This window comes from Periplaneta americana, chromosome 1, assembly GCF_040183065.1.
Source record: "Periplaneta americana isolate PAMFEO1 chromosome 1, P.americana_PAMFEO1_priV1, whole genome shotgun sequence".
NCBI lineage: Eukaryota > Metazoa > Arthropoda > Insecta > Blattodea > Blattidae > Periplaneta > Periplaneta americana.
Window position 1 is genome coordinate 86,702,306 of NC_091117.1, and position 14,127 is coordinate 86,716,432.

The 14,127-nt window shown below is 34.1% G+C and overlaps 1 protein-coding gene across 1 annotated transcript in view; it reads right to left on the reverse strand.

Moving 5' to 3' along the window:
- Positions 1 to 14,127, reverse strand: part of LOC138697978 (sodium channel protein Nach-like) — a 44,925-nt gene continuing 30,798 nt past the window's right edge. The window contains exon 9 of the mRNA XM_069823610.1: positions 1 to 6,257. Coding sequence (XP_069679711.1) covers positions 6,123 to 6,257 — 135 coding nt within the window. The 3' untranslated portion in view covers positions 1 to 6,122. The remainder of the gene's footprint in view (positions 6,258 to 14,127) is intronic.

Consider the following 14,127-nt stretch of genomic DNA (forward strand, 5'->3'; position numbering starts at 1 on the left):
ATTATTATTATTAGTTGTAGCTTTAATGTCACCAGATGCACCAACACTTACATATTATCATGTTCTTCATTAGCAGATTCTTCATTATTACTAATATATTAATTTCCACTTTGTTCTATACTTTTAAAAGTGGAACGGATATCTCGCAAGCTCACTGTAAATGAAGTGAACTGAATGAACTCACTCTATAAAATATTCTAGGACTGTCCCAATTATTTTTTATTCATGTTATAAAAAGATAAATTGCAAAATGAATGCCTATATAGAGTGTAAAATGTATGTGAAAACTTTAGGGGCATATTCCTTTCATATAAAGGATGAAAAAATATTCCATGAACATTCGTCTGGAAACGCTTTATTTCCTTTCTACAACTCTGTTGACATTGTATGATGCGGTACATTACGAAATAAAAATAGCATACCACATGGAAATCTGTCTTACAGAAAGTGCTCAAAAAGGCTCCTGTTAGCACGGAGACATGCATCAACCCGCCGTCGCATTGAATCCCGAATGAGCTAATGTATCCTTGGAAAATGTTCTATTGTCTAGTTTTCCAAAATAAGGGCTCGAAGACCCTTCATCTTGCACCGGGGTTCCATACATAAGCTCTTTTAAATGTTCCCACGAATGAAAGTCTAGTAGGTTTAGGTTCGGAGAGAGCAGAGCCAAGGAATTGGTTCATCTCTATCTATCCATCTGTCACGGAAATTTTGATTTAGAAATCGACGAACATTAACACTGAAATGAGCAGAAGCTCCAGCGTGTATAAAATACGTGTTTTATCGTATTGCTAACGGCACATGGCGTACTGTAAGAACACTTCGTATCTTTCTCTGTTGAACCTGGTTAGAAGAATATGAGGTTCCACCAGAATGTCACCAACAATTCCCGATTCCCGGGCATTTTCCCGAATTCGCATTCTCGAACATCTACTTTCCCGAATAATATTTTTCCCGAATACAAAATTCCCTAATCCACATTCCCGACAGACATTTTCCCGATTTCTTTGATTTCTATTTTCCCGAATATAAAATTCCCAAATTCACATTCCCGATTTCTTTTAATTCCATTCTCCCGATAATAGAGTAGTGTATATATACTACACAAATGTATTTAATATAATTATTGTGGTATAATTAATTACACTTTCACTTTACAAAGTGAAATAATGTCCAAGTGCTCTCAGGTAATCGAGGTGTCTGTTATCGGCTGCATAGGTGTCATAATCCTGCATGATAATTCGTATTCGTGTTTTAAGTTAGTTGTAGCCACTCTCTCTTCGGTTGTGCCCTCACAAGTCTACTCAATGTGAGTTCCGCAATCATGGTCGCTCTCTTCCTTTTGGAGCTCAGTCAAAGCAGTAAAGAAGCTTGGATGGTGTCTCCCAAACACCACTTGCAGACTACTATGGAAGCCTTCCGACAGATTATTTGTTCGGTGTTCATTATTTAATGTGGAATTGTATTGGTTACACAATGTCGTATCATATCGAGGAGGTGCAGGTCGCCTTCTGCTACTAGCTCCTGTGCCACTGATGTACGTGACATCAAAGTAATCAAATATAGGAAGTACTTCATCCGAAACTTCATCACAGAATTCTTCGAAACATCGCAGCACATCTTCAACGGGCAGAAATGCGAGTGTCAGCAACATGTGGATTTATTTTTTTTATAGTGCGGTCGTTGGGATCGCTGTATTGAGCCTGAAGCCCTTCAATCTGTATTTTTCTATAGACTGACTGCTCTAGATGGAAGAAACAACACGTCTTTTACTGTAGTTTTTGTAATTTTTTTTTATGGCCACATGTAGTGATTGTCAGTTCATGTCTTTTACTGTTTGGGAATTTCCCGCATAATATATTCGGAAAATTGAATAGTAAATTAAATTCGGGAACGTGGCTCCAGGAACTTGACTTGAGGAAAATCTATTCGGGAAAACGTCCATTCGGTAATGCTGATTCGGGAAAATGGGTGAGAACGACAATTCCCTGCCCAAACATTAACATTTCCATGTGGTAGGCTATGCTATTTTTTTCCCATAATGTTCCGCATGATACAATGTAAGCAAAATTGTAGAAAAATGATTGTAAAAAAGGAAATAAAGCGTTTTCGGATAAATGTCCATATAACATTTTTTCAACAACTATATGATATGAACATACCCCCTGGCAGAGGGGAAGAGAAGGCCTGATAGCCTTATCTCTACGACGTTAAATAAATAGATAAATAGACAGATAGATAAATAAATAAATAAATAAATAAATAAATAAATAAATAAATAAATAAATAAATAAATAAATAATACCCCTAAAATTTTGACATACATTTTAGTTACATCCTGTATTTAGAAACGTAACGTTTACGTAAACGTTGATTTGTAAATTAATTTGCAGATAAACTTATTACAACTCCTCAGAATTATGCTTTCTTTATGCCTACAGTAATGCTAGAGAAACAATAGCCTGTATCACTTTAACCTGGTCTATCTCCGCCTATGGTTAGGCCTATTGTTATACGATTTTACTACAATTTATTACGCTTTACCAATATGTGGATTTTATTTTCGGATTCTGTGCACCAACTTTAATATAATAGTTATTTATGGAACGATCATATAATGATAGCTATTGAGACACGAGTGTCGAAAATTGCACGAGTGTCTTAATAGCCACTATATGAGAGTTACATACAACTGTTTTTCTACGACCTGTAGTAAGGTTAGACAAAAATTAATTCATTAAGAATTAAAATTAATATTTCCTACTTATTTATATTGACAATGTGGAAGAATGAATTATGGTTTTATATAGTGGGAAACAAAACAATGACGTTTAAGACAGTGGGCAACAAAAAATTAAAGTGATTCTTACTTGCAGTTCCTATAGGTACGAAAATAAATAAATGAAATCACATTTTCTTTTCGTAAGTTTTAACGTTAACTGAAATATACAAATTACTGAATAATGTCTCATTCAATCACTTTTAATTGAGTTTACTACAGTTTGATTAAGATATTTAACATCTCGAAATCAATGGTATTTATTTAAATAACAAACCTGTATTGAAATTATAACTTGATTTTAGTATTATCGTAGAAAAAGTACATTATTAGAGTCGGAAATAATTGAGGGTTTTTTTTTTACAAAACTTAACACCTACAGAAATCAACATTTTCAATAGAGATATTTTTTTAATTAACTCCCAATTCAAAAACGGTATTTACTGAAAAGAAGATAATTGAAATAGATTATGATATTATACACGTTATTTTGTACGTGAGTACCATCTCTAAAATACATACTCTAAAAATAACAAATTTTCACAAAAGTAAACATCTACAGAACTTTTCCATCAGTTTCAAAATGTTTTTACTAATATTTTCAATTTAAAATTATGATGTCTTTTTAAATTTAGATCTTACTATTCAGGAAAGCAATTTTCATACATATAAATGCATCTGTTTTTTTTACCACTCAGTTTTGTTCAATAGTACTCAATGAAAACATACAAGAACACTCTTTTTTTGTCTCCTTCATTATTTGAAAAAACTTATTTGCCTTCACCTTATGGAGCCTATATTCAGTTCTTTGTTCTTTTCTTCTAAATCAGGAGTTGATTTAATTCTCAACAATAACTCGGCACATGCAGACAAAGTATCCGAGCGAGGATTTCAAAAGTCAAGATTGAAATGTTTGTAGAAAATAGATTTGTATTGAGAGGGAAAAGGAATAATGGTCATGGTGAACATTTTCATCACAATATCTTCTCCACATCAACTTAATATTTAGTTCCGGTGGCAGGTAAAAGCGACAGAAATCTCGTCGAGAATAATGAACTTCGCAACATTTGTATTTTAATACAGTAGGTATATTCCTTTTATTGAGTTCGGTTTACCCATCATCTCTTTCCTTCAGTCTCAGATTTTCTACAGGCATCTCTCCTGAGGTAAAATGTATTTGGCTAAACGTAGTAATCTGCTCTTTGACACACTCAAAACGCTTGCAAAAGTTGCAGTACATACAACCACAGATTCGCTATTTTCCTTCTTCACATAATATACTACAGATATACATATTTTATTTCTCACTTTCTCAGGTTTTACTGTCCTCCTTGCAGGTCATTGCTGTCATATGGTCAAGCAAAAATGTATCCTGTTTGATCTCAGTGTCATTTTGATAAAATCTCTGTCTAAAATTAACCAAGTCATTTAGTGGCAAATCAGCCGCTGAGCAGTTACTGCGTTTATTTTCACCTTCAGCATGCATATACAGTGGATTCTCCTAAGTTCGACAAAACAGAATTGAAAGTTTAGTGGGTGTGGCAGGTGAAATGAATACAAATTCTTATTGGTTACCCATCAACGAATACAGTACTGTACTTGCATTTCCTGCCCGCCCCGAGACTTGTGTATGCGCTTCTAGTACCACAGTGGGTTTCGACAGTTCCGTCTCACAAACAGCACAATAATTCTCAAATAGAAAAAGAAGAGTTTATTAATTTAAAATCAGTGATCAATATGGATGTCCTAATCAATAAAATATTCTGTTTTCCTTTAGCAAAAGTATCACTACAAGACACAGAATCAATTCCCATTCAAATGGCAAACCCATTTCTTAGTGCCCGTATCGGGGTGTGTCTATTTCTCCTACGTCAGCAGTCGAACTATAGGATGTTGAACTTGATTTCTGTCGAACTTAAGAGTTTCCACTGTATAAACCGTGCGAACATAATATTATATTGGGTTCTGCACCTGGATGATCGTACTTCAAATGTCTCCAAACAGATTATGTTTCTCTGCGCCTTTTACGACCTCGTTCAACTTCTTGGACAGGAGACAGGTAATCAGACATCTCACTTTATATAAACTTTATTTTAATTCATACAAACATGCCTAAATTGGTACACGTCTACTATCCCTTACCGGCGATCCTAGATGTATCAATTCCCTTCGTCAACGCATTGGAATTGCGGTTCAGCAAGGGAATGCTACCTCCATCCTGGGATCATTTTCTAAATCTATTTCGATGGATGAGATCTTTCTCATTTAATATAAATTATGAAAAGTGGAAGTAGTTCACCATTAATATCTGATTTCAGTATGCAACACAGATTTACTTTTTCACGGCTAAAGAAGAACACTTAGTTTGAGCAGTTTTTTCTATGTATGTGTGTGAATGTATGAGTGTAATTTAGAAAATTGCTGCCTCACAAAATGTTACATTGAACCTAAATTTCAAATTCGCAGCGAATTCTTTGAAAGAATGTAACTGTCTCTGATTGTTTCCAATGTGAAGTACCGGTAATATTTAGATATCTACAGATAAGTACAGTTGTGCTTGTCCTTAGTCTCGGACAAAACAAATTAGTGTGAATGAAATGTATGGATGTGTAAATGCATGTATGAACTACAGAGTTCAGCATCTTTATTTCGAGAATAATTATTTGTAAGGTTGAACGTTACCTTCTTTATACTTGTTTCACACTTGTTAATGTAATGTTTCTAGATAAAGTAAATTAAAGTGTACATCTTGAAATTCATACAAACATGAAGATGTAACTTGTTAACTTCTGACATGCTCCCACAAGAGTTTACCTGCCAAAGATGACACTAGTCTGCAGATGACGAAATAAATTAATTGGAAACCACCAAATCATTGTTGGAAATATTCACATAATAATTTATCATTATTAACTGAGAAAATAGATCAATTTAATTGAAGAAGATTAAGCTCAAATGAAATGATACGTAGATGTTCAGTTTTGTTAAAACTCATTGGTAGTAGATGATAACTTTTGTGAAAACTCTAGCAATTTACCGACATTTTACGTCGGTAGATATTACGTTTAGCTAAATTTCGTCCACGTCAATGAATTCAGCGGATAATAAAACATAAGGATACACCAATATCTCCAAATTCAAAATTTTGTGGATGTTAAGTTTTGTGAAAACGCCCCAGAATTCCAAGACTCCAATTCGCAATCTAGTGAATTAAAGTTAATGCATTTTTAAAGTGAAGATATGAAGTAATTGATACGATTTCAGCTGATCATGAGGATGTGTTATAGTAATAGGTCTCTGTCGACAGTAACGTGCGTACTGAAAAGATAATTAATACAAGTTTCTACGAAAGACGCGTTGGTTGGTAAAACTGTCTCGTTGAATGAATTTCCTGTTTGTAGTTGGTTCTTGTGAACAGGTTTTTGAAACAGAATATTATTTTCTTCACTTTACCGTCTGGTGCTACAACCCCCTTCACCTGCAAAAGGAGAAATTTAATAGTAATGTGCATTAACACAATCTCTAACCAGGGTTACCAGACTGGACAATTTATCTCAATTTAGACTACATGAGAGGGGCAATTGGGGAGTCATAAAATTGTGAAGTCGCCGAGTCGTCCTTTAGGATACCTAAAAAATTGAAAGGGCAAAATTGAAGGGTTCAGAGCCATAATTGGCCAAGCGTCATTTATTAAAAACGGAGAAAGCAAGGGTTAAAGTTAAGTGAATACCATAGTTTAATGAAGATTTACATATTTAGTTTTAATGTGTATACTTTATATTACAGCCCAGTTACTTTATGGTGACAGCTCGTCGACGCGAGAGAGGAGAAGGTTCGACTGTGGGAGGGAGACCGACCCGAGCCAGAGCGAATGGAGGGAGGGAAATACAGTCATATCAGAAATGAAGTCTCACGTTGCAGCGTCTGCATAATTTTGAGCTCCTGTGACTGTGTTCACTTCATACTCCGGAACAATAGTCACTAATAAACACTAATGTGGAAATACAATGAGCAGCAGTGCGGAACAATAATCACTAATAAACACTAATGTGGAAATACAATGAGCAGCAGTTCGGAATAATAGTCACTAATAAACACTAATGTGGAAATACAATGAGCAGCAGTGCGGAACAATAGTCACTAATACACACTAATGTGGAAATACAATAAGCAGGAATCGAATCACTATATTTAACAGTTAATCACTAATTAACAATGATATACACTCATGCGGAAATACCGGTAATGTTCATCAGTGCTTCAATGTTACCTTTCCCGTCATCATCATCATCATCATCATCATCATCATCATCATCATCATCATCATCATCATCATCATCATCATCCATGTAAAAGATGGAGCGGCCTTCTTCCCTGTACTTCTTTATTTTCCTCAAATACTGCAAACTTTTGGCCCTAATGCTGTGATGCTCCACCAGAATTTAGCGATTATTTTGTGTTTATTTTTCTAATAAAATCCTAATTTCATAATAACTTTCCTCAAAGTCGAGATACCTCCCTGAAAGTCGATAGTCTTTCAATTTCAATAATATATATTTTTTTTTAAGTGTGGGCCGCTGTTCTGTGAAATATAGAACTCGTGCTATGGTTTGTCTTATGACAGCTTCGTTAAAGTTGTCCACAGTTGATTTTGGCGCCGATTATATCAATGTCTTTAGTCTCCCGTATTATTTGGCTAACACAGCTCTCAGACACAGCGGTATACTCTGCTAAAAGTTTTCCAACATTTATTACGTTTTTTCTTCTGACGCTATCTTCATAAAGCGCTACACGTTGCTCACGACTTCTCGCGACTGCGAATGCAATACCCGACCTTTCAGTTTACTTCTAACAGGCAGCATTTTCACAAACAGAACATAGCAGTGAATCTAGACAATAAATACTACACACTAAACAATACAAAACAGAAGCACTACAATTATTTAAGTAACTAAATGAAATGTACGTAACAAACACACTAAATTGCAATACACAAGACAGTGGTGGTGTAGTACGTCCTTAGCGCGACTGTACGCCCACACTAACGCTCCCGAGATGTGACCGCCAGCGCAGCCAGGGGAAGACTAAAATGAACACCCCTTCGAACAAACAGTGAACTCGCCCAAACCACTGCGTCGCCAGGCCAGAGCTGTCACCATAAAGTAATTGGCCTGTACTTGCTATAGGCCTGTGTTTCCATTGAATTACGGCAATATCTTCATTTTAACCCTTGTTTTCTACGGTTTCAGTAAATAGCGCTTGGCTCACTACGGTTTTGAACTCTTCAATTATGCTCTATGTTTACTATATATTTTTCATAGGTTTTCAGACCATGTTTTAAAATCGGAAGTCACTCTCTTGTTCATTGTTGATGGTATCGTTGCAATATGCTTCGAATGATCTTTTTTATTCTAATATTAATGGGTTAATGGAAAATCACAAGAAACATGAAAAACAATATCGCAAATCTTGGGGAAATTGGCCTGAATTTAAGAATAAGTTAAAAAGTATTCATGTGTGAAATATTGTATTAATGACAAGACAGTATTATAGGATTATCAACAATTTGTATTGCATACAAAAAACGAAAAATTAAAGACGATACAACTTATTCCTGAATATTAGGTATATATTGCAAGATTATAACAAACCCGAGCGGATTACAATTACGGCAGACACTTAAGCATGTCCCATTCTATTATTCATTTATTTATTCAATCATTCATTCATTAATAGTGTTCTGCCCAAGGGCAGGTCTTTCACTGCAAACCCAAACATTCTCCACTCTTTCTGCCTTCCTCTTTATTTCCTCATATGATCCATATATCTTAATGTCGTCTATCATCTGATATACCGGTATTCTTCTATCCCGAACTCTTTTCCCGTTCACCATTTCTTCCAGTGCATCCTTCAGAAGGCAGTTTCTTCTCAACCAGTGACCCAACCAATTCCCTTTCCTCTTCCTCATCAGTTTCAGCATCATATTTTCTTTACCCACTCTTTCCAGCACAGCTTCGTTTCTTATTCTGTCTGTCCTTTTCACACGCTCCATCATTCTCCATACCCACATTTCGAATGCTTCTATTCGCTTCTTTTCACTTCGTCGTAATGTCCATGTTTCTGCCCCCATTAGAGTCGGGCAGACTGCCTCATATTATCGCCCGTTCTCGGTTGCGTAATCACAGCAGTCTCGCTTAGTGCGCGAGTACCTAACGTAGCCAACTGACTCATTGATAGAGAACACGAGATTCTCTTGGTCCCGAGATTACCGATACTAGATCACTCCCGACAGTCTCGGAGGTCTAGGCGGGAATGTAGTACTGATTAAGAAGCAATATCGCTCGGGCCGTGCTCCTATAGGAAGCATTGGCTTATGCATTTCCCGGTTCTTTAAATATATATCATGTCGTAGCTCCTATAATACTCAATCAATCGCGCTGCAATTTTTTGGATTGATAGCTCAATGTATAAGGAAAGCATAGAAAAACAAATCGAACTGAAAATCTTTTTTGGAAAGTGAAAAAAAAAAAAAAAAAAAAATTAACTTCGATGGAGATTGATCTGTTCAGATTTCACCTCTGGTAAGCGGCAAACTTTTTTGTTTTTCACGTTAGATGGGGGGGTCAAAGTGAGAGAAATGTTGGTAAAGGATGGAAATTACTTTTAAAAGTGATGGCCACTCAAAATTTTTACTGGTTCTCGAATAACGACGAGTTAACCTGTTAGCGCAGGACTCATGACTCAAACGCTTGTTCCGTAAAATTTTTACGGAACCCTTCAACGCATGAAAACTCGTTATTGTACGGATAGTATTAATTGGTATTTTAATAAAGGTAGTTGAAAATGAGGCTATATAGTCCAAGATGGTTTACACTTTATGGTAATTAGGCTATCTTTTATAGCAACTAAATAAAAAAAATTGTTTGTAACACAATGATATGAAACATGAAAATATTAAAAGCTGGTTCACAATAAACCGAGAACGGAAACGGCAAAGAGAACTAAAACGGAAATATTTTTAAAACAAATGTATTTAAAGGTAAGCATTCACAATTAACTATTCTGAATGCTCACATTTAAATACTGTACATTTATTTTAACATTATTTCCGTTCTCGTTTCCGTTCCCGGTTTATTGTGAACCAGCCTATACTATAGAAAACTACACTTTCTATTGGTTTGCACGTTATAAATTATTGTTACAGAACAATCATTATTGTATTCTAGCCATATTACAATATAAAATTATATAGGCCTATATGATTTACAATAATTATCCTATGTTATAGGAACGAGAATAACAAATTAAGAATTAATCAGATTTCTAATACTTGTACCTAATGATAACTTACAAGACAGTAATAAATAATGACCATCATAATAATCCTGATAATCATAATCTTAATCATCCTAATGATTACGATAATGATGATGATAACAGTAATACTAATAATAATAATGATATAATAATAATAATAATAATAATAATAATAATAATAATAATAATAATGATAATCGCTGTAGAGTAACGGTTAGCACACCTGACTGTGAAACGATCGGCTTCCGGTTCGAATCTTGGTTGGGACAAGTTAAGACTGGTTCACAATAAACCGAGAACGGAAACGACAACGATAACGGAAATATTGATAAAATAAATACATTTAAATGTGAGCATTCACAATTAACTTTCACGTTCCCATTTCCGGGCTCCGGCAATCTTCTCGTTAATTGTGAATGTTCACATTTAAATACATTTATTTTAACACTAGCTGTACCCGTGCGCTCCGCTGCACTTATTAGAAATAAATATAAAGTAATTACATAATTAAAATAGGATATTTGATCCAGGGAACATTCGTGTTTGATAGAAGAATAAATCGTTTAATATTCTACTTAATTCAAATTCTATTAAATAAATAAAATGCTATCATTTTGGTCCAGAGACCACTCATTTGGTGCAAATATAACTCGTTTAACATTTTACTAAATTAGTCTTGAATGCATCCTTAAATAAATCACTCCAAATTAATAGAGTTGATTGTGTAAAAATGTAAGAATTCACGATCTCCTATGCACTACTGCCATAGAACGAATAAATTTGTTTTCCTTCCCACTAAAAAATTTAATATTTTGCACATAGCAGTTACGGAACAACGACACTATAATCTGAGGCGGCGGTGGAAATGTATTGTATTGTTATTTTAAAACTCTTTTATATTCTTAAATATCAGTCCTATCAAAATTTTTCCTGGAATAAAACTCATCGAAAATCATTTTTGAAGAAACTTCTGTTATGTAACATTTTTCACAAAAATCAATAATAAGCGAGATATTTCGGTTTATTTAATTCAGGCCCCCTTACAACCACCCTTTTAAATAATGTATTTTGAATGCTGCATAGCCTAAAATCTAAGTTATAACGAACTTAATTTATATTCCAATTTTCACTGAAATCCGTTCAGCCATTATCGCGTGAAAAGGTAACAAACATCCAGACAGACAGACAGAGACAGACAGACAGACAGACTTAAATATCAGTCCTATCAAAATTTTGCCTGGAATAAAACTTATCGGAAATCATTTTTAAAGAAATTTTTGTTATGTAACATTTTTCACAAAAATCAATAATAAGCGAGATATTTCGGTTTATTTAATTCAGGCCCCCTTATAACCCCCCCTTTTAAATAAAGTCTTTTGAATGCCATATAGCCTAAAATCTAAGTTACAACGAACTTAATTTATGTTCCAATTTTCATCGAAATCCGTTCAGCCATTATCGCGTGAAAAGGTAACAAACATCCAGACAGACGGACAGACATACAAACAAAAATTTCAAAAAAGCGATTTTCGGTTTCAGGATGATTAATTAATTATGTATGTTAATACCAATTATTTTTGGAAAAGTGAAAATTACCAGAAAAATTTCGCTTACAGATTTATTATTAGTATAGATTATTTCTCGTTGTCGTTTCCGTTCCCGGTTTATTGTGAACCAGCCTTTACCTGGCTGAGGTTTCTCGCCTCAACCCATTGAGAGCAAATGCTGGGTAACTTTCGGCGCTGGACCCTGGACTCATTTCGCTGGCATTATCATCTCATTCAGACGCTAGATAGCTATAGCAGGGTAAAGCGTCGCAAAGTAACTAATTTAATAATAATAATAATAATAATAATAATAATAATAATAATAATAATAATAATAATAATTTATTTATTTATTTAGAATATTAACGTGCAAAAATAACAGCACAAGCCCAATTACAGTTTAGCACGATACAAAACAGAACAAAACAACAAATAATGATGAGACTGAATGATAGAAAATGGCAATGAGATGAAATACAAACAATATAATAGTCTACATCAATCATTGATCAAATAATAATTATAAAAGTATAAAATTAGTACAATCAGACAATTGAAATAATGGAATAGTCTTCATTAATCAATTGACCAAATGCAAGAAATAAAATGGACAAATAATTATTAAAATTGGATCAGTGAGGTAAAAACTCAAAGATATACTACACATTAAATGGATCCAAGTTGAATCCATGCAAATTAGCATATTTAATGCATCTGCAGACCGGAGAGAGAGATTTAGGATTCTTATTATAAAACAATTTATGAAATCTTAAACCATTAGCAGGAATACGAAGACTGATATTGCTTATGAAAGATTCACTATCAATATCACCCTTAATGACTTTACAAAAAAATAAATAATCAAGATCCTGACGTCTGGTGAACAAACTACCGCAATTGAAATATTTGCATTTAATCTCATAGTCATAATCGGAATTTGGTAAAAATCTATAAGAACACAAGGAAATAAATTTTCTTTGAATATTCTCCAATTTAGCCGAGTCAGTTGAAGTAATGGAGTTCCATACAACAGATGCATATTCAAGCTTGGATCTAACCAACGTATAGTATAAAATTAATAAACACATAGGAGTGGAAAAATAATAAGTTATAGACCTAATCAGACCAAGCATTCTTAACGAATGGGTATAAATATATTGCACATGATCATGGAAATATAATTTAGAATCAAGTAGGACACCAAGATCTCTAATACAATCTTTCTTAGTAATTACGAAATTACTGAGAGAATAGTTAAATTTTAGGGAGATAGTTTTCCGTGAAAAGGAAATAACAAAAGTTTTGGATTGATTAATTTTCATTCCATTTTCAATAGACCATTGTGAAATTAAATTAATGTCATTTTGAAGAATTTGACAATCAACCAAACTATTAATTTTGCGAAAGATTTTGAGATCATCCGCAAATAAAAGGCAGCTAGAACTTATTCTTTTACTTATATCATTTATAAATAATAATAATAATAATAATAATAATAATAATAATAATAATAATAATAATAAAAATAACCCTCTTTTATTCTCTGTTGTTATGATAAAGCAAATATAAATGACACTCAGGAGGAAACGCAGAATAAATATGGGGGGAAATGCCTGTTATTATTCTACTGAGAAGCTTTTGTCATCCAGCCTGCTCTCAAAAAACTTGAAAGTTAGAATTTATAAAACAGTTACATTACCGGTTGTTCTGTATGGTTGTGAAATTTGGACTCTCACTTTGAGGAACAGAGGTTAAGGGTGTTCGAGAATAAGATTCTTAGGAAGATATTTGGGGCTAAGAGGGATGGAGAATGGAGGAAGTTGCACAACGCAGAACTGCACGCATTGTACTATCACCTGACATAATTATGAATATTAAATTCAGAGGTTTGAAATGGGCAGAACATCTAGCATGTATGGGCGAATCCAGAAATGGATATAGAGTGTTAGTTGGATGGCCGGAGGGAAAGGACGTTTGGAGAGGCAGAGACGTAGATGGGAAGATAATATAAAAATGGATATGATGGTAGAGACTGAATTAATCTTGCTCAGGATAGAGACCGATGGCGGGCTTATGTGAGAGCGGCAATGAACCTCCGGGTTACTTAAAATGCATTTGTAAGTAATTATGATTAATTTGTGAAAGGATCTACTCTATTTCGTAATTCTGTCCTTCCTCTTGCAAAAGTGTTTCAATTTCACATTCAGCATTTTATCAGTTGGGAAACAAAAATATCTTTTGTCAGAGTCTTTGGTCCTTTATAATAATATAAATAAGTATTAATTATTTTATTTCGTCCTTACACAGCGCAATAATTACCCATGCTGATGAAGATGCCGTTGCATAACAACGAAACATCCAGATGTGAACGCGCAATATAATAATAATACAGTCGTGTGATATCCATTACTATAGCGTATACAAAACACTATCGAATGATTAAATATGGAGTGTCAACAAAATGCTGATAGCGAGAAAGTATAT